The following is a 24,590-nucleotide window of genomic DNA, read 5'->3' as shown; positions in this document are numbered from 1 at the left end:
GTTCAAAGTACCTAGTTCATGCCGCGTGTAGCCGCGCGGCACAGGGTTTGAACGAGCGGGGATTTAAAAATGGCGGAGCCCCGCTTATGCAAATGCAGCCCGGGATATTCAAATCCCGGGCTTCATTTGCAATTGCGGTATGCCTACATTACCCTCCTAGTTCGAACTTGCAGGGTAGTGTAGACATACCCTATGGTACTAAGTTAATATACAGTGCACTGTGTGGCCAGTTTCAGCCACCACTGTGCAGTAAGGTGTTTTTCACCTACTATTTCTCAGAGAGAGGAATTTAGAAAGATGGGGAGGAAATGAGAAAGAGAGGCTTCTCTGTCAAGCTGTGCACATGTGTAACTTAGTAGTAGACCTTTGGGTTCAAATGATATGTGCTCTGGTATAGTGTACCTTAGGGTATATGAAGTTTGAAACTGCCAGTGTGAGGGTGGAGAGCAGAAAGAAGGATAACATATTTTGAACCCAACATGTTTTGTGTGTGAGTGTGAGTGTGAGTGTGAGTGTGAGTGTGAGTGTGAGTGTGAGTGTGAGTGTGAGTGTGAGTGTGAGTGTGAGTGTGAGTGTGAGTGTGAGTGTGAGTGTGAGTGTGAGTGTGAGAGAGAGAGAGAGAGAGAGAGAGAGAGAGAGAGAGAGAGAGAGAGATTGTTCAAGCAGCCTTAACTTTACCTTTGTTATGTAATCTCTGAGGAACTAGGATTATGCAATGGGTAGAGTTTTGCAGTGAGAAGAAGCAGACCTCAGTTCTATTCCCAGCTTTGCCACTGGCTCATTTTGTGATCTTGGCCCAATTATTTAACCATTCTGTGCCTCAATTTCCCAATTTATAAAATGGAGAGAATAATACTGGTTCATCCTTCATAAAATACTTTGAGGTCTATATATACAAAGTTAGTTGGTTAACAGCTCTGCCCTTTTGTTCCGCTACATGCGGAAATCCTAATTATACAAATAGCTTGCTACGTACAACCATGTGTTGGCACTTGCACAAGTATTAGGCAGAGCTGATATATCTACATGTACATAGCTCCTAATCTGGTATGATGAAATTATGACACTTATATGTCAAGAGTAAAGGTTAATGAAGTAATAAAGTATCACACTTATTTTTAGGATGATGTTTGTAGGGAACCACTTAAAATCAATACTCTGTGGTTCACATTTTCTAAATCCACCGGCAAGCTGTATAGAATCATAGAATACTAGGACTGGAAGGGACCTCAAGAGGTCATCGAGTCCAGTCCCCTGCCCTCATGGCAGGACCCAGTACTGTCTAAACCATCCCTGATAGACATTTATCTAACCTAATCTTAAATATCTCTACAGATGGAGATTCCACAACCTCTCTGGGTAATTTATTCCAGTGTTTAACCACCCTGACAGTTAGGAACTTTTTCCTTATGTCCAATCTAAACCTTCCTCTCTGCCGTTTAAGCGCATTGCTTCTTGTTCTATCCTCAGAGGCCAGGAAAAACACATTTTCTCTCTCCTCCTTATGACACCCTTTTAGATACCTGAAAACTGCTATCATGTTCCCTCTCAATCTTCTCTTTTCCAAACTAAACAAGTCAAATTTTTTCAGTCTTCCTTCATAGGTTATGTTCTCTAGACCTTTAATCATTCTTGTTGCTCTTCTCTGGACCTTCTGCAATTTCTGCACTCTTTCTTGAAATGTGGCACCCAGAACTGAACACAATACACCAATTGAGGCCTAATCAGTGCAGAGTAGAGCGGAAGAATGACTTCTCGTGTTTTGCTCACAATACACCTGTTAATGCATCCTAGAATCATGTTTGCTTTTTTTGTAACAGCGTCACACTGTTGACTCATATTTAGCTTGTGGTCCACTATAACCCCTAGATCCCTTTCTGCCGTACTCCTTCCTAGAAAGTTGCTTCCCATTCTGTATGTGTGAAACTGATTGTTCCTTCCTAAGTGGAGTACTTTGCATTTGTCCTTATTAAACTTCATCCTGTTTACCACAGACCATTTCTCCGATTTGTCCAGATCATTTTGAATTATGACCCTATCCTCCAAAGCAGTTGCAACCCCTCCCAGCTTGGTATCATCTGCAAACTTAATAAGCGTATTTTCTATGCTGATATCTAAATTGTTGATGAAGATATTGAACAGAATCGGTCCCAAAAACAGACCCCTGCAGAACCACACTTGTTATACCTTTCCAGTAGGATTGTGAACTGTTAATAACTACTCTCTGAGAACGGTTATCCAGCCAGTTATGCACCCATCTTATAGTAGCCCCATCTAAGTTGTATTTGCCTAGTTTATTGATAAGAATATCATGCGAGACCATATCAAATGCCTTACTAAAGTCTAGGTATACCACATCCATAATTGGTATAATTGCATTGTGTTTTCTAAAAATAAGGTGAGAAAGGGAAATAGGTTAATGGTTTTAAAGGGCAAAGTTAGGGTTGTTTGGGTGATAGTCATGGTGAATTAGTGTACAGTAAACTTCCGATAATCCGGCCCCTTTAAGACCCAGGGAGTACTGGATTATCCGAGATGCCGGACTATCGGAAGGGGAGGCTATGAGGGGTATGGTATGGAGTGGGGGGGATGCGCCCCTCGGCGCTAAGGGACCAATGTGGCAGTACCCCAGCTGCTCTGCCCCAGACTTCCCCAAGACAGCCGCTGCTGAAACTGACCAGCGGCTGACTCCAGGAAGCCCGGGGCAGAGCAAAGCTGGGGTGCTCTGCCCCGGGTTTCCCGGAGTCAGCCGCTGGTCAGTTTCAGCAGTTTCAGCAGCGCCTGAATTGGGGAAGCTGGGGGCGCAGAGCAGCTCCAATTGTCCGGCTGCTCGGAGCACTTCTGGGTTCCAGATGGTGCCGGACCATCACGAGTACCAGACCATAAGATGCCGGACCACTGGAGTTTTGCTGTATTTCTAAAATCCTCTGTGTTTGGTTTATATTATGGAGCCTTAATTGGAAATTCCAGATTTTTTTTAAGTTTCTGGGCATGAGTTTCAGTTCATGTGAACTGGCACAGCTCAACTGACTTCAGCAGAGCTATACCAATTTACATTTGCTGAACATTTTTATTTTGAGAAGATTAGTGTTCTTTAAAGATATTTTTTTTGTCTGCAGTAAGAGAGATTCTTTTAACAGTACTCTAAGTTAACAATGTCTTTTACCTGCAATGAAATAAATTCACTCCTGTTTTTTCTTATTAAGAGATGATTAAGAAGTGGAATTTCTAAATGGCAATAGGAAAACTTTGAGAAACTAAATTCCAAGTTGCAAATTAAATGCGCTTTCCAGTGTCACAGATCAGTGGGTGGAATAAAAAGAGTGTCTGGCCTGAATTAAAAGAGGAAGTAGCAGTAAAAATCTCTTGAATACTGATTTTTATTTGTATATGACTCATATTAGGACATATAGTCTAGTCAAAGAGCTTTCTCAGATGTGCCAGAGATTTCTTGAGCCAATATCAGTTACTTTTTAAACTCTTTCTGGAAAATGTATTAATAATTGTTCCATTTTGTAGCAAAGGTAGGGATGTGTGTGTTTTTGTGTGTGTTTGTGTAAAATATGGTACCATGATTTCATGATCTCAGACTAAAAAGTTTTTATACCAGGGATTTAAAACTCGTGGCCTGTGGGCCAGATCTGGCTGGAGTGATTGCAGAGTTCGGGCTGGGACTCCCTGGGGTAGGCGTAGGGAAGCTGTCCATTACCAGCCCTCAAGCCCCACCCCTTCCTGCCATTGCCCTTCCCTTCCCCCCAATGGCACCCTGTACCCTGAGCATGAAGCTTTGGGGATCACTGGGGTGAGGGGGAACTGGTGGCATGCAGAAGCATGGATGGGGCAAATGCATACAGCAGCTCCTGCCGCTGCACAGCATGCGGTACCAGCTCCCTTCCCCTCCCCCCAGTGATCCCTAAAGCAGTGTATTTGTGGGGATGGGGAGGGAAAAAGCAGACAGTGTCAGGAAGGAGCGGAGCTTGGGGGCCAATAACAGACTGCTCTTCCCCCCCACCGCCCGCTGGTGTCCCGGGCCAGGTTGCACAATCTCTTTCGCCAGGACTGGCCTGTGGGCTGAGTTTGAGACCCCTGGTTTATACTTGGTTTATACAGATACTGGCATATGTGTATCCAGTTTATATGATTTGTGTGGTGTCTTTCTCCATCTGACAGAGTGACATTTTTGCACCCTTCTGGGAATAATCTTTTATAGTAAAATTTTGTGCCACCTCCCGGGTTGTGCCTAGAGCATAATGATGTGAAATTGCTGCATAAAAATCTCTTTAGGCCCATTCCTTAAGGACTTTCTACACAGGTTTTGTACGAATTTAACAGTCTCTATTTAGAAACTGATATTTTAAAAGAGCAATAATATACCACTGTGGACGCAGAGCAGTGTTAAAGTACCCACGCTAGCATGGATTATTCCTGTAAATTTTACATAAATAAAACCTTGCCTACACACAAGTCATATTACTTCAATTAAAATGGTGCAACCCCTCTTGGGTGGATCTAGTTATATTTGTATAAAGGTGTTTATATTGATACAGATTATTCCCATAAGAAAGGGAATAAACGGCACTGATGTAACACACATTTATGCTGGTAGAATTGCATCCACACTTGGGCTTCTACTGGTATAACTATATTGGTGGCAGTCAGTGTAGCTGAGTTTACCACTTCTCATCTGGGAAATATAGAATTCAATTAAAGTTAATTTACCCACTTCTCTTTTTTTTTATTGGTATAAAACCATCCCTCAGTTGACATAATTAAATGAGTAGAAAAGTGTGCAGCAGCGGTGCAGCTAAGACAGGAAAAATGTGTGGGTGTTGGCTTTCAAGTGAGCTGGCAAAGACGGGGGAAGACCCTGAGGAGGGAGGGGTCAGGAAAGATTCAGGATGCAGAAGGAATCCAGTGCCCTTGGAAAGGGGACAGGAAGGATGGTGGGGGGGAGAGGAGAGGACTCACCTTCCCCTACCTCCCCTTATCATTTCAAAGGAAGAAGCACAGTGGGATAGTGAGCCCCCCCGCCCTTATTGACTAATTGAGTAGAAATTCCATTGACCACTCGATTAGCTGATTAATTGAAATTTAACATCCCTAGATTCAGCGGGTTCTGGCTCCAGTTTGGGTGGGCCTGGAGGTTAAGTGGTTGGGCGATGGCCCCTTAGGCCTACCTATTGCAATGCCCCTGCTGTGTAGACCATCCCTTAGAAGCAGGTTTGTATGTGACATGGTTATTGGCATTGGAATGTAGGCCCAGGTTTTTTGGGACTCAGGTGACAGGAGCCTGAGTTTGAGAATCCAGGACTTGAGTAACTACATGGATTGATTCGCAACTGTAGGTTAATTCTTTTAACTGGAGGCTCTAGCAGTATTCAACAAACCCAAGTCCAGCTAACTGGATCCCAGACTCCCTAGCGTCCTCCAAAAATATGTCCGTGCTATCCCTTTGTTCATTGTGCAGTGCAGGAAAACTGTCCATCTGCATGTTACAGGAAGTTTGAACAGTCTCCTAGCACATCCTGCCATGCCATCATTTAGGTCTGTGTGCTCCCAGCAACCACAGCCAGCAACATGTAGGAGTCAACATTTGTGCTTTCATTCCTACATCAGGAAATGGGCAGAGCTTCCCCGATGCGCTGGTGTACAGTCTGGTGGTGTTTCCTGATTCCCTGCAGGCCTCGGCAAAGCTGATGACTGAGCAGGTGGAGGAGGAGGAGGAGGACAAAGACATGGCAGACTCGAATTGGCTGATGCTTCATGACACTTGGTGTATCTGCTCATGCCCCCTAAGTAGAAGTGCTTGTGGAGCAGGGCCATGAGCACAGACTGGGGGACATCTTGCAGTCCTGGGATGATCAGCAGTAGGTCCAGAGCTTTTGCATGAAAAAAATGACCTTTCTGGAGCAACGTGAGCAGCATACATTGACCCTCCAGCATAAATGCGTGTGTACGAGGGCAGCTGTGCTGCTCCAAAACCAAGATGCTGTAACTGTTTGGAAGCAGACTGCTGCAGGTCTATTGCCCGTCAGTTTGGTGTTGGAAGGTCATTGGTGTTGGTGTTGTGGGTAAAGTGGTGGCAAAGGTTTCTGAGACAAGTTGGGTGTGTGGTTTACCCCAAGGTCTTAAAAGATATTCCTGGAGTAATTGCTGACTTTGGGAGAATATGGTTTGCACTCATGTATCTGTGGTTTTCCCTCCTCCAGGAGCCCCAGTCCATGAGCTGCAAAACGTGCCACTCTGTGGTTGTACAGGCCTTGTGGACTGCTTTATGAACATCAACGTGGGCTGCACTGGGAAAATGCATGCCACCGGGACTTTTCGCAGATCAGGAGTTTACATTCACAGCAGGCTGGGACACTGTTGCTGCCAAATGCATTGTAATAAACAGAGCTACTGCCCCTACTGGTATTATGGGGGTCCCCGCATGTCTCTTGTGCCTTGGATTATGAAGCTGTAGCCTGATATCAGAGGTGCTGGCAAAAGAAGGTTTCATTACATTCTTATGTGGTGTGGAGTGGGGGTTGAATGTGCATTGGCAGATTGAAATCCCGTTGGAGATGTCTACAGACCTGATCCAGCATCATCCATGCTGTGCATGTGACTGTGTTCTCAGTCTCTCTGGATGTAAGGGTGACCCATTTCCCCTTGCATGGCCCTATGACAGCAAGGGGCTGCTGCGCCAGTACATGGATGCTTTGTGTTCCCGCATTAGGGACTGCCATGGGCCAGTGGCAGAGGGGGACTAGTACCGTGAATGGGTAGTGGGTAGTGGAGCAGGGTTTCAGTGCTCCTGGAGTTGATTGCCATGCAATGTACTTATGAATGACTCGACCATTTATCAAATGGGGGAATAGGAGGGTTGATGCACGGTACAGATAGTTGTTACAGCTAGTTGTACTGAGAGAGTTAGGGATGTGAATGGTTAACTGGCTAGCATCACCTTTACCAGGTGATGCATACCGGTTACAATTAACCAGCGGGGGCTGGCACAGCTCTTTGTCCACTGTGGGTAAGTGGCTGCTCCAGCTCTGTGGGGCTCACCATGAGCAGGGGGTGCTCAAGACTGTCTGGAGCAATCCCCATCTGCAGTGGGCCCAACCCATAATGTTTAACCACTTTACCAGTTAATTTTACATCCCTGGTTTGAATGCCAATTCCCAGTTGTCCCTGATCACGTGTTTACCTTTATTATCTGAAATACCCTTGTAAGAGGTGATGCAGTGATTGTGATAAACTTTCTTTTTTTTTTATAAGCAGTTAGTAGAAAATACAAGATGAATCCCCTGCCATGTAGGCCACACCAATAAATTTCCACACCAAAACACCAGTAACAACAAAACCAAAAAAAGAAAGTCCACAAACATGCAATCAGTGGGACCCTGTGCAAGACAGACCCCCCTATCTGTTGCATGTATCCCCACCCCCTTCTCCTTTCCCTTCCTTCCATGGTTGCTGTCCTCTTGGCACCAGAGGAGGGGGTCAGTATGGAAGACTTATGAGACCTAGTTGCCCTGCCTAGCTATTTATAGGGTTGGATTGCATGGGCCATCCAGCCATGGAGTTCTCCAAGGTCTTCCAGTTCTGCGTCCCAGGGTAGCATGGAGGAGACTCAGGTTGTGGTGCAGATACAAGAGTAAGTGTTTTTGTGGCCATTAGTGATAGCAGCTGCTCATAACGATTCTTTCTGCTGAGCTTTGGCATCCTCCCTTAGTTGACATTCCCATTCCAGGAACTGTACAGCCAGTGCCTGCACCTGTGCTGAAACCCTGTCCTCAAGCTGCACAGCCAGCCTGAGCCTTTCCTCTCCCTCGCCTCACCCGGGCCTTGGCTCTGGCCGTCAGTCCCTCTGTCTTTGGAGCTGGGATTGCACATTGACCCTCTCTAGAACTTCACCCACAAGCTCATCAGGGAAATGCTTCTTCCAGAAATGGTCTGTGAGCATATGTTGGCTCAGGCTTCTGCTGCTGTGTGAGTGAGCTGTGGATGTGCTGCAGGCTAAAGAGCCTGGAATAAGCAGGCCGCCAATGCAGGTGTTGGGGAGAGGGCCCTTAAAGGGACCATTTGCTCTGGGGACCAGTGCTTCAAAAGGGTTCAAGGCTCCTGGCCACTACTGCAAGAGCAGTGGTGACCGGAGCCCAGGTCCTTTAAATCGCCGCTGGAGCTTTGTGTGGCATGCTCCAGGCAGCTTTGAGGACTGGGGAGAGGGGGAGGGGGCGCTGGCCTGACGTACTCTGGGTAGCACTGAGAGCTGGCTTCCACAGCCCCACCTCTTCCATCTGAGGCCATTCCCCTTCTGGGAGTATTGCACCCTCCCCCACCTTACCACTGAATGCTTGTGTGGGAGCCCAGGCGAGATTCAAATTTTGCCCAGGTGATTAGCAGAGCAGCCCCCCAGAGCCAGAAGCATGTGTTTCTACTGGTGGTGCACATTGCATATGCCTTGGTGCACGTGATGAAATTTATTCCGCACATGGATGGAAAAGCTTAGAGGGAACATTGCACCTTACTCAGGGACCTGGAAGATCTGTTGACCCTTCTGGGAATAGGACAACATACACACACAGGGTTATTGTCTCAAAGAGCTCAGTTCAGAAAAAATCCTTGTGGAATTTCAAGGACATAAAATGTTACTGTTGAAAACTGAACTTTGGTATATTGAAAGAGGGCTGCTTCAAACTGCAGGAGCTCCCTGGTCATAGCTGGATTCATCACTGTGAAAGAAGTGCACAATAATGGTAAGTTCAAAATCATAGCTCCTTTCTTATTTTCTTAAAAATTGCAGAATACATTTATAAATGGAACAGATTTTCCACAGTCCTGCCTCCTCCAGTTCACTGTTTTCAGATTTCTCGTTACTCCTACACTATTGAGTGGTTACAGAGTAGTGTCCTTACAGGCATGGCAATGTAAGGCTGTTATTTTTAACAAACAGGAAAGATCTCTGCCTTTCCAGTAAAAAAATCACTTTTGGGGGTGTTTTTTACTGTCATCATTTTAATTCCACCTGATGGAAGAGGGTGGTGAGTAAGCTTGCAGGGGTGTGTGTGTGCCAAGACACTGGCATACAATCCATCATTGGCAAATACATGCCGCTAGCAGAGCTGTAATAGCTTTTCTGTTGGTTCATAGCGTGGAAATCCCTCCTGCTTAATAAACTGTAAAAAGTAGCTAGAAATGTACTGGCTTCTGGAGTAGCTTCTGTCTCTTGTGTTTCTGTTGTGAGTTCCACAGTGGGCTGTTCCTTGGGGTGTGTCAAAGATGGCTCTGAGCATAGCCCCGGGATATGTGCTACTGCTTCTGTGGCAAAGCTCCCTCTTGGTCTGGTGCCAGCAGCAGAATTACTTCACTAGCTTCATTCGGCACCTGTTGCTGGCTCCCTTCAGTTCCCATTGCTGGGTTCTGGGGCCTGCCGGTTGCCATCCTTGCTACCTAGGTCATTGTACACCGTTATTGACTCTGTCCTCAGCACGCGACCTTGTACCTGATCAAACTCCTCATATAATGGGCATGATGCCAGTGAGTTTCCCAGCGTGCAGATCTGGTTCTCGGTTTCCCTTATTTTATTCCCTGCCTTGGTCACCAGTCCAGTAAATTCCCAATACTGCCAAGTTCTTTGCTATTGCACGGTATTTGTATTTCTGTCCACTGTATTGCTGGACTCATGTTAGCCATGAGAGATTGTGGTTTGTCTGTCTGTACCAGGAAGCAAGGTGCTTTGCAGAGGACTACTTCTGGTCAGTCTCCATTGCAAACTCAGAAGTTTTTTCCAAAGGTTTTGCCACTCATTGGTTAGAAAAAATGGAATGGTTAAAAAATGCTGACTCATTGAGGTGCTGCACTCCAGTTAGGGGGCTTGCATCCATTTCCCTCAAGTCGCTTGGTGAGTCTTGGGGGAGAGAGGACAGAGGAGGTTGGCCCATGGAATTGTGTGGATAATTTTGGTGGATTCCCAGGACCTGAATCTGGTGGAGAAGGTGTACACTGCAAAACAATAACACTTGAGCCGTGGTTCCCAGTTTGACTTCAGCTCAATTCCTTCATCCTTATGGAGTCTTAGGACCCTGTGTCTGAGCCTGAGTCCATAATGGAGGAGGGGTTTGTGCTCAGGCCAGTGTCTGAACCTGGGCATACACTGTTGTGTAGACATACTCTGTAGGTATTAACAGTGGGTCCTGAATGTGTCCCTCTTTTGTGAGTCTTTCACATAAAAAGCCAGGAGAGGTTTGCATGTGCATTACAATAACTAGTTGGTTTATGCTGGTGGAAGCCATTGAGCTATTATGAGGATGTGTGGTATGAGGACCTATATATAATAGGATATAGTGTAGAATAGACCAACGGCGGCAGCTAGCTTTCATTTTGAAGACTTTTCCATTTGAACATCTGTGCGAGACCATTCTTTCTAATAGAGTATGTTCCCTGTCCAGGTTATAACCACTTTTAGGTCAAGCATGTTTTTGGGCCTGCAGTATCTGGTGGTTATGTAGAGGTATGGAACACTATTCATTTTGGAGAGCACATGCTGTCAAGAGATAGCCACATGTTGGAATCTGCCTTTGCTGTGGTTAGGGCAAATCGTGAAGACCTTACACAAGTAGAATTCCATTGGGGAACTGGGAAAAAGATTACAGGATTAGTGCATAGCATACAAATCTAGTTTACTGTTGAGTATAAACCCACAGAACTCTTTGTGGGGGAAGAATAGATTGTGTTTTGCATTCCTGAGAGAAGACATGTACTTGGAAATAGTGTTAGTTTTGATGGTGTGTTTCCCTCACTGTTTAGGCTGATTTACCAACTTTACTTGCATTCCCATGTTTACCATAAAAGAGTTCTGTGTCTTTGAGTGACCTGGGGATTAGTCCAGATTTATGGATGATCAAAAGAGAAAGTAACAAACCACCAGAAATAAAGTGTGAGATTTACTTTTGAGTTAAACTAATGAATTTCCAGCTCTTACTAAAAATGTGGTAGAAGCAATGTTAGTAATACCATAACAATTAGCACAATATGCAGACCAGGAGAGGTAGCTGGAAAAAACATAGCATGTGAAAATTAGGTTCATACTGTGTGTTGGTTAAGATTAATTGTAACTTCACAATAGGCCAACCTTCTGTTTTAATTGGAATGCCAATCTGATTTTCAAAATCTAGTAGTAGAAAGTAGGGACTTGTTTTTTATTTTACTTATTAAAAACTTTTCCGTGGCTTGGCTCCTCTTAGGTTCCACTTACTGAAGCTGTGGATCCAGTGGATTTGGAAGATTACCTTAGTACACATCCACTTGCAATGGATTCTGGGCCTTTGAGGGACTTGCTTGAATTTCCTCCAGATGATATTGAAGTTGTGTACAGTCCCCGAGAATGTAGAACTCTTGTGTCCGCTGTTCCTGAAGAGAGGTAAGGTGCAGAAAACTGCAGGTCCAACCTGCAAATATGTGTATCTTTTCACATGGAAGTGGACCCCCTTGAGTTCAAAGGAGCTGCTTGTGTTATCAGTGTTTGCAAAGTGGGGGCCAATTTTTTTTATAACAACTTCTTCCATGTGCATGAGAGAGGTCGTACTTTAATATATTATGAATTGAACAGTCAATTAAAAAATCAGGTTTTTGTGTTTTGAAGAGACTGTCTTGTTCTTTTACAGTGAAATGGACCCTCATGTGAGGGATTGTGTAAGAAGTTACACAGAAGATTGGGCAATCGTGAACAGAAAGTAAGTTACAGTGTGGTATTTATCATTTTGATTCAAAGTTCTGGTCTTTCAAACTAGAGTCTGCTCTGAGCAAACTGAAGAATAATTGCAGGTCTGTATTAGTGGTTCCCAACCCTTTTTATACCGGGGACTGGCAGACCCATTCACAAACTTTTGCCACACCAGCAATATTTTATTTGCATATTCAGACCCCAGACCTCCCCAGTACCAGCTCCCCATCCCAGAGACCCCAGTGCCCTCCAGGATCAGCCCCCCCCCACCTCTTAGAGCCTCCAACCCCTTACAGCTCCCTAGTACTAGCCACGCTCCCAGAGCCTCCCAGTATTAGCTCTGCCCCCAGAACACCCAGTGCCAGCCCCCTGCCTCATAGAGCCTCCCACCCCAGGAACCCCCTCACCTAGCCTTTCCCCTCTCACCTAGCCCTGCACTACCACCCAGCCACCAGTTGAGCACTGTTGCCCTTGTCATGGCTGCTCTAAGTCTGTTGTGTCAGGCTCCACACAGCCCTCCCACCGTGCAGTGAACCGTTCTTCAACGGCCGGGAGGAGACCCTACCCCTGCTCATCGGGAGTTGGCTGAAAGGTGGGGCAGGACACACCTCTCCCAACAGCTGTGGTGGGAGCAGTGTGCCCTGGTCCCCAGAGCTGCTGTGGCCCGGGCCACGGACCAGCAGTTGGGAACCGCTGATCTCTATTGTCAGAAGTGACTAGGATTTTGGGTACCTCTCCATATTTGGCTTCCTGAACCAAATGAAGTGGATGCTCCGCATATTCTGAAAACCAGGCCTTCTAGGGTATGTGATATTCCATGCCCAGAAGTCCCTTTAGTCACTTTTGAAAATTTAGGACATTGTCAGTGATGACTTCCTTCACGTACTGAACGCTAGAATTAGGGAATATAAACGGAAAATCTTTCTCAGCATCAGTTTTTTTACACACACAAAAAAAAAAAGAGTTTGGGAAGTTTAGTGTATAAATCCCTGGTTAGGATGATTTAGTTGGGCTTGGGCTTGCTTTTAGCAGGTTTTGGACTCGATGAGGTCTCTTCCTCCTGAAGTCTCTTCCAAACCTATGATTCTATGATTCTACACATTTGGTGGATGAACATCTCTATAGTAAAGGTTTCTAAATCGTATGTTTTCAAAGAGGCTTTGCAGTTGTACTTTACCTTAAAACACTCAGTAATATTTAAACTAAACTGACATTTACATAATGCTTTCACTTAATTGTTTAAAGCCTGTGCATAGGTTGATGAATTTATGCAAATCAATGGGAACATTTCTGGGTAGCATTTCTTTTCAAACTCAGTGTCTTGAATGATTAAAGATCTGGTGACTATAAAAGAATCGGTGCCAAGGAGCGAGTGATCCATGGGATGCTACATCACCTAAAAATGACGCTACTCAAACTGCTGCTGTGTCCTTGTGGCAGCTGCTACAGTTCACTGGATTTAATATTGTCCCAAACGCTGCGCTAGGGAATGCTGAAGACTTGCTTTTCAGAGACAGCATGACCTCATAAAAACAGGTCTGTAATTCTTTAAAAACAGACAGGGGGACTTTATTAACTTGTGGTGTTTGTAAGCAAATAGTCTAGTCCTGTGGTGTCTAACCAGTTCTGAAGCAGTAGCCAGTATAGTGACTACTGCTGTAGTGAACTAGCCACACTCAACTGGCCAATAGCCACATTGTTCAAGCCAACTAGCTGCACTCAATCAGCCAAATAGCCACATGTAGCTAAAGGCTAGCATGTCAGACACCACAGGTCTAGCCTCTGCTGGGACAGGATAACCCACATAGCCAGTGGACATGCATCACTAAATTTAACAAAGGTTTTCGCTGTTTCCAAATGCACATATCTAAATGGTGCCCTCCCCAGTGTGGGTGCACCAGAGGGGTGGAGAGTGCAAAGAATACTCGAATGTATCCAGCCACTCATTCGGGAAGTAAGCAAGTCTGACTCTCAGTGCTGGCTGTGCAGAATAGACATAGCCACAATGGTTTGTAGCACAAAATTAGATGTGTCTGACTGGGGTGAGGATGAGGCCTAGCTTTCGCTCCCACCTTGTGAACCAAGTCCTGAGGAAAGTGCTCGCTATGCAGACTAGGATGCCAAGTGTCCAAGAGACATCATGTCTTTCAAAAGCATATCTCCTACCTCTGCCATGGAAATCTGCCATCTCCTCCCTCTCCTCTGCACAACTCAATCTTGCTAGAGGCGTCACCGAGCCCTTTGAGACCAGCAGTAGCACAGACAAAATTAGCTTCCTAAATTGTGATCCAGCTGATGCATACTAGCCACCAACCACTGGAGGTAAACCTCTTCCCTGCAAAGAATATGGCTTAGCTAGAGCAAAGTGAAGGTGGGGGCTTAGAAGGTGGCCCCCTACCCACATTAAGGGCCTGATTCTACAAGCAGAGGAGCAGCTCGAGGAAGTGCTGAGTGTACCCATTTCCCCTTAACTACAGCTGAGGGTGCTCTGCGCCTCTAGAAACTCATAGGAGTCTTGCAGGTTGAACTCTCCAAGCTGTTTTTTTTATAGTGCAGATGAAACTGTAGTGGAAGGCATTGTGTGTCCTGCCTGAGCAAGGATTCCAGGGTTGTGGATGAAGCAGGAGAAGGGTGTGACTGCTTCGTTGGGAGGGACTGAGTTTAAATGTCAAAGCATGGTCATTGGCTCCATGGGTTGGCAGGGCTGTGACTGCTGCTTGCTGTGCTTGAAGAGAGGCAGTAGCAGACTTGCTTGTAAGCTGTCCCTTTGGGTCAGTGGTTAGAGTGGCATTGACTTTTGGTTGGTGCTAAATCCAGCCTTTCTGATGTAGATAAAACAAAAGGGAAAAAAGCTATGTAGCACTTTAAAGACTAACAAGATGGTTTAATAGGTGATGAGCTTTCATGGGCCAGACCCACTTCCTCAGATCATATTCTGGAAGAGAATTGGCATGACCATATATACCAAAGGAATACAATGAAAAAAGTGGAGATGAGATGAGATGTAGATGAGAGAGATGTTATGTTATACAAAGGGGTTTCTGACACATCTGCCCTCTGAATTGCAGAATGTAATTGGGGAGAAATTCCCTATCCCAATATCTTTGTTTGTAATTTTCTGTGCCGAGAGCATTTAGTGGGCCCTCGATTCCCTTGAATAAGTGCTCTAATTGTGTTGACAAGTAAATGCATTTTCTCTAACTGTCTGAAAAAACATAGGTTTTCCCAATCCTGACCTTTGCAATAATTTGCTACTTTTCACTGGAGGCAGCTGTCCTAGTTAGCATTTCTGAACGAAGCAAAGATTAAAACAAATTTTACTTTTATCAGCTAAGCAGTGATTAAAATATAATAATTGTGAGTCTTTGCATTGCGCATTCAGATAATCCAAGTAAAACACTGTGTAGCTGACAGATAAATCGTAATAGTACCATGGCCTGTATAATTCAACTCTCAGGCATAGCAACACTAGAAAAATGCTTTCTTTGTTTTTATTCTTCTTCATCATTTTTCATTCCTACTGCACCTCTGGTAATGCCGCATCCATGCTTTGTTGTGAACAATTCATTCTAGATGAGACTTCAGTGCTATTTGGTGAACTGTGAGAGAGTGGGTATTCTGGAAAGACAGCTAAATGTATCGTCCTGTCTCTGTCATCCTCTCAGCATGAGTTCTTAACCCCAATGTAAAGTGTGAGTTTACGAACAATCACTGCTCTCAACTGCTGTTCTGGGCATAAGTGTGTGTCAGTGTATGGATATCTGACTAGTAGTTGTTAGTCAAAGTGAGCTGATCTTCTAAGCAACATTTGAGAGAATGTTTATCAGCAAATATTCTTGAATGACCTGAAGGACACAATCCTGTGATTTTCTGAATGTCTTGTGAGCTACAAATGTCATTGGAATTTGAAGTCACTCAGTATATTACTCTGCTCTTCATAGGTTCAGACCTGAATTTGGCCCTTCATTTTCAAGACATCCACGTTTTCCCTACTCTGGTCCTCAAAGGCTGTTCATCCCCTTATTTTGTAGCCAGTTTAACCCACTCCACATTGAAGACCAGCTTCACAATCACCATTATTTTCCACCTGGATTATTTGGGCCTAGATAGTATTTCCTTTCAAAGCTAGTGAATGTTGTTTTGTATGTTAATGGAGTCGTATTACTGTGGAATGACATGAATCATTCCCAGTCCAGTCCAATTCAGAGCAAGAAGGGGCTGAGGATGGGAAATAAACCAGGGTTTACTGCTAAGGAATGACAAGAAATATTTCTGGGAGTGATTTATCATTTAAAATGTGCTGTGATAATACTGTATGCTCAGTTATACTTATTAGGGGATGGGGTTGAGAAGGATAAAAATTACTTGAAATATTCTGTTTTGAATAGATATCACAAACTGGGAACCGGATTTAATCCCAACACATTAGACAAACAGAAAGAGAGGCAAAAAGGGCTCCCCAAACAGATCTTCGAGTCGGATGAGGCTCCAGATGGCAACAGTTACCAAGATGAACAAGTAATGTGCCTGAAAACCTGCCACGTAAAAATGACTTGATAGCCATGTTTTTAAAGTATGACTCTTTCCCTACTGCATTGTTAATTATATTTAATTTGTTAAATCTCAGGATGACCTTAAAAGGCGTTCAATGTCAATAGATGATACTCCCCGGGGCAGCTGGGCATGCAGTATTTTTGATCTGAAGAACTCACTCCCTGATGCTCTTCTTCCAAATCTACTTGACCGAACCCCAAATGAGGAAATTGACCATCAAAATGATGACCAAAGGAAATCAAACAGACACAAAGAGCTTTTTGCATTGCATCCAGCACCAGATGAGGTATTTTGAGTGAATATGGAGTAAACTAGTATAGAAAGAAAACATAAGGAATAAGCGGAATGAGAGAAGTCAAATTACTATAGATTTAAAGTACTCAGGAAATAAGATCTCAGTTTAATTTCCATAAACCTGCATTCCAATTTGCCTGAAGAAGCGTATGTTTTCAGCACATGCACTAGCTTGAAGATATTACTTTCCAAAGACCTTTTCTGTTTATAGATCTCCAGTCCCCTATTATGTAGATACCCTAATTTAAATCTCTTAGCTCTTACTTATAGTCACAATGAATGCGACATGCTGTTGAGTGTTGAAGATTAAATTGTTACTTGTGTCTTAGAAGAAAAAAATCTAAACCTAGATTACCTTTTTAATGATACGTTTGGAGTGTAGCAATGACCCGTGTGTAAATGACTGCTTCTGTGACAATTTCCAGGAGGAACCTATTGAACGGCTTTGTGTCCCAGAAGTACCCAAAGAACATTTTGGTCAGAGACTTCTTGTGAAGTGTTTGTCTCTTAAGTAAGTATTATTTTAATATAAGGTCAGATTCAGTGTTACGCCATTATTTATCTGGAGTAACTCTGCTGATTACCCTTACTTGGACACAGTTAAGGGTATTCTTAGGCCTAAAAAGACATGTGTCGTATTGTCATTAGTTGTGCAATATTATGGAACACACATCAGCCAATTTTATGTGTCAAACCTTTGTGGTAAGTATGTGAAAACAGAAAACACTCATGGTTCCTTGGCTCACTGTACATCTATTGTAGACCGATCTGGGGACGTGCCATATTACCTATAGTGAGCCCACACACACTTGATTTGTTTACATTGGGCATCTCAGTAAGTCAGACATTTTGATTTTTTGCCCTGTAGAAAAGATTGTTGTTTTGTTCTTTTAAAAAATAATGATAATGAAAACATTGCTGCAGATTTTTTAAGATCAGGCTTAACACTATGAGACAACTGACAGGGCATGTGAAAGTGTAGGCTCAATAACCTTGACTGTGTCCCTTTAAGAGCGAAGTCTTTATACACTTAGCAAGCTTTAACTGGAGGAATAGAAACCTGTTAAACAAGTTTAATGAAGTGAAGCTCCTGAATATAGGGTTACCTGCAGCTGGATCATTGCCTATAACTCTTCTCTAATAACACAAGGTAAAATTTTACTGTTATTCCCTTGGAGAAATAAAGTACAAAACTGATTTTTCACGCTGCTGTGTTCATCTTCTGTGTCCTCAGTTAGGTCATTGCTCCTCATAACTGAGACAAATGTGGGACTTACCTTCTGTAGGTAAAACACTTCAGGACCTAATACCGCTTTGGTGCTGAGCTGATATTTCAGCCGTTTATTATACTGTGTGATGTCATGAGCTAGAATAATATAATATGCAACAGCAATGGAGCAACCACTCAAAAAAAAAAAAAAAAAAAGATAATTAACGGAAATAAGTTTAATTTTAAAAATTAATGAGTTCTGCAATGTGAGTTTATCCTTGTAAATCTGTAGCAAATCTATCAAAAATGTGTTTGCCCCTAATACAGAGATTATTTCTACTTTATGCTACTGTTTATTGTTTTTATCTCACCCAAAGATGAGCTAGCTGCATCATAGTACAGAGAGAGAGACACACCAGCCTTGCTCCAATGAGCTTATGGGCTAAAGCTACCTATGATTTCATTAATAGGGCCAAACAAACCGCAGAGAGGGGATGGATGAGAAAGTAAAAGGGTAAGAGCAATTAAAAAAAAAAACAAAGCAAAACTGTATCTTGGGACCTTTGTCAGGCTGAGCCAAATCTTATTGCAAATGGAGAGAAAACTACCAAGTGTTCCCTGTAAGCTGTGCACTTGTGCGGCCGCTCTGGAGAAATTCTAATGTTGCCCAACTGATTGGCAGCATGCCCACAGCCAGGTTTTGCTTCTGTTGATGGCGCACATTTGCACACACTTTGGTGCACATACAAATTTATTCTGCAAATGGATGGAGCAAATCCACACATGGGTGGAAAAGATTAGAGGGAACATTGCCTGTGACCTGCTCCCAGACATTCTACTCCTCATTGCTAGGAACAGTGCAGAACTGTCAAGTTCAGACATTCATGTTATGCAAGAGTCTCAAGGATAAATGATGCTGCACATGGAGTGTTAGGGGATTTTTCCTGCTAGGGGTTGTGGGGCTATCATGAGCTGTTGAGCACGCTCCATCCTTTTTGCCTCATTCTGTTTGCATAGCTCTCGGTACTGTAGTATGTGAGTGCCTCATAATCTTTTATTGTAATTAACTTCACACTCCTTTTTACAGAGGAGAAACTGAGGCACAGAGCAACTAAATGACTTGCCTTAGGTGACATGGAAAATTTGTGGTTCCTTTCTCTTAGAGCTGATGCTGCTCAGATCTCCCAAGAGACATTCAGCACTTTGTAGGACTAGCCCTTAAGAGCACCCTGCTGTTCTCTGATACAGGAATCCAGATTGCTGCTTATTTACTAAAATGTGCATTTGCTCTTGGGGCCATTAGTTGACTTCAAAAGCATATGCCTTAGACTTCAAACCTCTGGTATTGTCATATGCTTTGCTACCAATAAGTAAGCATGCAAACCAAAAGGCAAGCATGGCAAGCAATACATTGAGCCAAATTGGAGCCAACAAGTAAGCCAGCCCTACTTCTGTCTAAAAGGTAAAGGTTATTAGACTGTCCACTCAACTCTTTATGGTAACTCTACTCTGCTGTATGTATTTAGTCCTTTGAGAATATTCAGCCCGGTTTCAAGGATGCTGCCCTTCTGATGAAGAGTGAGCTTTGTCCCTTTGGTCTTTATTTTTGCTATATATAGAAATATGCACTTAATATTAAAAGAAAAACAAAAAGATTTCTGTTTACTTAATTGTCAGCAGTAATGGGAAACCAAAACCAAAATCTTACCCTCTTTCTGGAAAGTCAGAGACATTTCCTGATAACTAGAGCTGGAAAGTGACAGTGTCCCTTTCAGTATGGCTTGATATTGTAAATGAGACATTTTGATTCTTTCTAGGTTCACAGTGAATTCTCATAGTAGAAGCTAATGTTCCTCCATTTCCATTGGTCCAGCTATTCAAGTTAATCATTTGCTTTTCTTCCTGAGCTTCCAATAGCACCAAAAGAAGATAAGCAAATACATGTTTTCAATTCAGGATTCTGTTTCTGTAATACTGTAAATCAGTGAGACCCAGGATCAGTCCCTGGAATTCACCCGATAAATTTCTCCAAGGAAAGAGGAAATAGTCTGGTTTTCATTGCCAGATTACAGCTGTTTCAGATGCCACTTTTGTATCTCTTCCTGAAATGCAAACTGGAGGAGAGAGAACAGCCTGACAAAAGGACGCTATTGAGTTTCCTATATCCAGTAGTCAGACTGGGCTAACACTGGCTGCTAACTAGTATTAACTTTTTTATGGTAGTCCAGGAAGGTCCGCAGAATTTGTTTCCATTTGAAAGATTTCTTAATAAGGTCCTTTTAGGGTATGTTGACACAGTGAAGAAAACCTGTGGCTGCTCCATGCCAGTCAACTCAGATTGCGGGGCTGTTCATTGCTGTGTAGACTTCCGGGCTGTGGCTGTGTAGACTTCCTGTGGGGTGGGAAGCCCAGCCCAAGCTCAGAAGTCTGCAATGAAACAGTCCCACAGTTCAAGCTTTAAAAGCCTAATTTGGCTGGTATGGGCCAGCCATGGGTTTTTCTTTGCGGTGTCAACATGCTTTTAGTGACCCAAAGAACTGCTAGAATGAGTCTCCAAATATCCTGATACAAAACTCTAACAAATGTGAATTGTCCTTAGTCAGCCACGGTGTTGAGGCTGATCTCTTAATTATGACTATAAATAGCAACATACGTCACTGTGTTAACTATTTAATTCCTCATCATTTTAGCTATTCTGATTGATGCTGTAAATGGATCCTGATCAGCTTTTTTCATGTTGGATCTCCATGGATTCCACTATTTTGCACTTGTTAACAGTGTCTATTCAGTGCTATGTACAATTAAAAAAAAAAAAACAAATCTTTTACAGTTAAATATGAACTCCATCTCTTTCCTGTCATAAATTCAGAACAAAGGAAGCGTTTATTCACCCTTTATGTTTCTTTATTGATTTTATGGGAACGACTTGCATTTTGGTGTTGCAAAGGAAATAGTGAATCAAATTCACCCCAAGTAGCTCCATTGACTATAATGTAGTTATACTAGGGATGAATTTGTCTTGTATTGGTATGGCTATTCATGAGATGAAATCCTGCCTCACAGAAGTCAATGGGAGGTTGGTTTTTGTTTCGGAGTACTCAAGTTTACTTATTTCTCTCTTCCCTTAAAGATTTGAAATTGAAATTGAACCCATTTTTGCAAGTTTGGCTTTGTATGATGTTAAAGAAAAGAAAAAGGTATGTAGTTATTTTTTTATTTACACAGGGGAATGTTTGTGCATGGGGCATTAAGGATATGTGTCCAAATAAGTTATAGTTGAAGATCTGATCCTTCAAATACTTCCTAAAATGAAGCCAATGGGACTATTGATTGAAGAAAGTGTAACTTCCAGTAGTAATCTGTGTAGTAGGAAGAGGGCCTGAAACATAAGCCCTTGTCTCAGAGGCCTAGGATAAAGTATTGGTCAAAACTTTGCTAAATATAAAGCAAAATCAGGCTGTGAGCTAGAGGCAGGCCCTGATCACAGAATCTGGCAAGAACAGGGCTGATATTGCAAAAAGACACATTTCTAAAGGCTCTAGGTATAGAGCCCTCATGCATACGCATTCCAGCAGGGTGATACCGAAACAGTTCAGTACCATCACTTTCCCTAAAAATAACATGAACATGCTGACTCATCCTAAAGATAAGGTCAGGATGACAGTGTGATGGATAGAGATGTACAAGGCAATGGAGGTGTCATTGGCTATGTCAGAGGGTGTCAACTACCTACATCAGAGGGGAGTGAGGGGAATGGGAGGGAGGGGATGCCCTGCTAGGGGATGGAAAGTCCTGCCATTGACTGAGGCCTTGTCTACACTAAAAGGAAGATCACCACTGCCGCGATCAATCTTCTGGAGTTCAATTTAGTGAGTCTGGTTAGACTCACTAAATTGAACTCAGAGGGCCCCCTTGTCTGTGTCTGGTACTCCAGTATTTGTGAGGGGTAAAGGAAGCCGACAGGAACATTTTTTCCTGCTGGCCTCCTGCAGTGAGGATGCTGCCAAGCTTGGCTAAAGGTAAGCCAACTCCAGCTATGTAGAACACATAGCTGGAGATCTGTACCTTAAGCCAAGCTGTTGTGTCTAGTGTAGACCTGGCCTGAGCTAGTCCATACCTGTGTTAATGTACCTGTCACCATTGAGTCAGGACAGTAGGATGGTGCTTCATTGACCCTAAACCTGACCAACCACCTTCACTACACTCTGAGTCTGTGGATTTAATTGGGCAGTTTGATTGGAGCCTGCTGTATGGGCTGTCTGGCCAGTCAGCACATGTAGAAAGAACATATACATGAAGCCAAACATCTGACCACAAAGTATAGGCTTCAGTGGCAGGTTGAACCTCTCTGGTTCAGGTCTCTATGGATAGGTCTACACTGCACAGCTATTTCAAAATAAAGTATTCTGGAATAGTTATTCCGGAATAGCTTATTTTGAAATAGAATGTCTACACAGCAGGGACACCTCAAAATTAGCCTGAGGCAGGTTTTTCTAATGTAGATGTGCTGTCTCGATTTTGAACCCCAGGAAGCACTGGGGAGGAATAACTTAGAATGGCCCCGATGAAGGGCTGTTTCAAAATAGCAGCAGTGGAGTGTCTACACATGCCTTATTACGAAATAGCTATTTCGGAATAGATGTTATTCCTTGTGCAGTGAGGTTTACAGAAGTCGGAATAAGCCGCCTGTTATTTCAAAATATCGGAATTGCTGTGTAGATGCTCACATTGTTATTTTGAAATAACGCTAGTTATATTGAAATAATGGAGCAGCATAGACGTACCCTATGGTCTGGCAATGATGTTGCTGGACCAGAAAGCCCATGGACCAGAGAGCCTCAGTGGCTGCCATCTGGGAGTGTGGCAGCCCTGGGGGCTGGCTGCGGAGCCCAGCCAGCAGCCCTTGGAGGTTGGCAGTGGAGCAGAGCCCAGCAGCCGCCAGAGGCCAGGAGCCGGGAGCTCATCCCGGTTGCTCCTGGGATGGGAGCACAGCCTGGCTCGCAGCTGCAAGTGGCCAGGAGCGGGGCCTTTAACCATGGGAGAGCTCTGACCTCCCCTGATCTGGCAAACCCCCCTGTCTGGGGCCTGCCAAGTCCTGAGAGTGCCAGACCAGGGAGGTCCAACCTGTACACATGAATCTCTGTACTTCAGGTGTCCCTAATCTGGGAACACCTGTGGTACAGACCCTGGCAGGAGGAGGAGGAAGCGGCTCTTCACTTTACTGTTCCCCTCCCCCACCTATGGGAACGGCAGCACAGAGATGCACTTCGCCTAAAGTTTTTCCCCGCTGCTCCCATAGAGGTGGCAGGTGGTGCCTGGTAGCAGCAGGGGACACTGAGCCATGTGTACCCCCAGGAGCAGGGCAGGCAGGTAAGGTCCCTGTCCCCATCCTCCTCACACCCAGACCTCACAGCTCCCTCCCTGGTCCAGAAAATCTGACATAGCCCATTTCCCAGGGTTGCTGGATTAAAGAGGTTCAAGTGTACTTAAATAAGTAATTTTTGCAGGCTCAGGACCCAAGTTATGGTATTACAGAAATTCCAAGAAGGTGCATTCTCTTTGTCATTAATGACATATCATTTCAAATATACATGGTTTTCTACAAATATGTGAGCCACTTAAATCTGAATATCTGTAAAGAGATGCTGCCAGCTAATTTCAGGTTCAAAATGTCTGAATAGATTTAAAAAAACAACTATTTTTCTTCTTTGGAGTGATTCAAACATTGCCTGGCATGTTATGAATCTAAGCAACATTTTGCTAGTGCATGAGACTAGGAAACTGCCTAGAAACAAAACTGAGCCGTATGTTTTTGTAGTTCAAGTTGAGTGAAATGCAAAGTAAATGGAGTGTAAATAGTGAGAAATAAGCTAGATTTTGAACATTCTTTTGGTTTTCATAATCCAAGATATTGTTAGTAATTAAAGTAAAGATATTAAAAAAAATAAAGTATATGTCTTATTTTGACAATGTCCCTTTGATGCTTGAGTATCAGGAATAGTGATGAGGTAGTTTTTGTGAACCTTGCTGAGAAATGTTCAGTCACATTTCATAAGCCAATTTTCTTTTGTAGCATGTTCTTGAAGTGACTTTAGTGACCTCTACTGTTGATAATGACATGTCACTCGTTTTGGCATTGGAATCTTAATACAGTCACTAGTAGTTGGTGTCACTGGATTGTTTCAGTGTGTTACAGTTAATTGGCCCCATGCCATGCAATTTTTGTCTTTTAGCTTAGCCTGGGGCAACAAATCTTGTAGATACAGGCAGTCCCCGGGTTACGTACAATATAGGGACTGTAGGTTTGTACTTAAGTTGAATTTGTACTTAAGTCGGAACTGGCATCCGGATTCAGCCGCTGCTGAAACTGAATCTGGACGCCTGGGACAGAGCAGCTGGGGCGCTGCTGGGTAGGTCTCCGCAGCGCCGCACCTCAGCTCTGCGGGGACCAACTCAGCAGCACCCCAGGTGCTCTACCCCAGGTGTCCCCAAGTCAGCTGCTGCTGAAACTGATCAGCGGCTGATTCCAGGAAGCCCGGGGCAGAGCAACTCTGCCTCGGGCTTCCTGTAGTCAGCCGCTGGTCAGTTTCAGCAGTGGCTGACTTGAGGACACCTGGGGCAGAGCAGCTTGGGTGCTGCTGAGTTGGTCCAGTAGTGCCAAGGAGCGGCTCTGCGGGACCAACCGGCAGCGCCCCAGCTGCTCTGCCCCAGGAGTCCCGAGGAAAGCCTGGTCTGCTGGGGGGGAGGGGGCACTAGCTGCCCCCCCCCCCCCCCCCCCAGCAGACCATGGAGATGCGGGCGGCGGGACCGAGACGCGCCGCGGTC

The 24,590-nt window shown here is 44.0% G+C and overlaps 1 protein-coding gene across 11 annotated transcripts in view; it reads left to right on the top strand.

Moving 5' to 3' along the window:
- DOCK7 (dedicator of cytokinesis 7) overlaps nt 1-24,590 on the top strand; it is a 164,484-nt gene that overhangs the window by 32,068 nt on the left and 107,826 nt on the right. For all 11 annotated transcript variants that reach the window (XM_075936139.2, XM_075936137.2, XM_075936135.2 and 8 more), the window contains exons 3-8: nt 11,229-11,404; nt 11,649-11,717; nt 16,096-16,225; nt 16,335-16,547; nt 16,981-17,066; nt 20,896-20,962. In XM_075936139.2, the coding sequence (XP_075792254.1) occupies nt 11,229-11,404; nt 11,649-11,717; nt 16,096-16,225; nt 16,335-16,547; nt 16,981-17,066; nt 20,896-20,962 (741 nt within the window). The remainder of the gene's footprint in view (nt 1-11,228; nt 11,405-11,648; nt 11,718-16,095; nt 16,226-16,334; nt 16,548-16,980; nt 17,067-20,895; nt 20,963-24,590) is intronic.

The sequence above is a fragment of the Pelodiscus sinensis genome, chromosome 9 (assembly GCF_052426305.1).
Source record: "Pelodiscus sinensis isolate ZL-2025 chromosome 9, ASM5242630v1, whole genome shotgun sequence".
NCBI classification, from domain to species: domain Eukaryota; kingdom Metazoa; phylum Chordata; order Testudines; family Trionychidae; genus Pelodiscus; species Pelodiscus sinensis.
The sequence above is the reverse complement of the archived record's forward strand: the minus strand, read 5'-3'. Positions and strand labels throughout refer to the sequence as shown.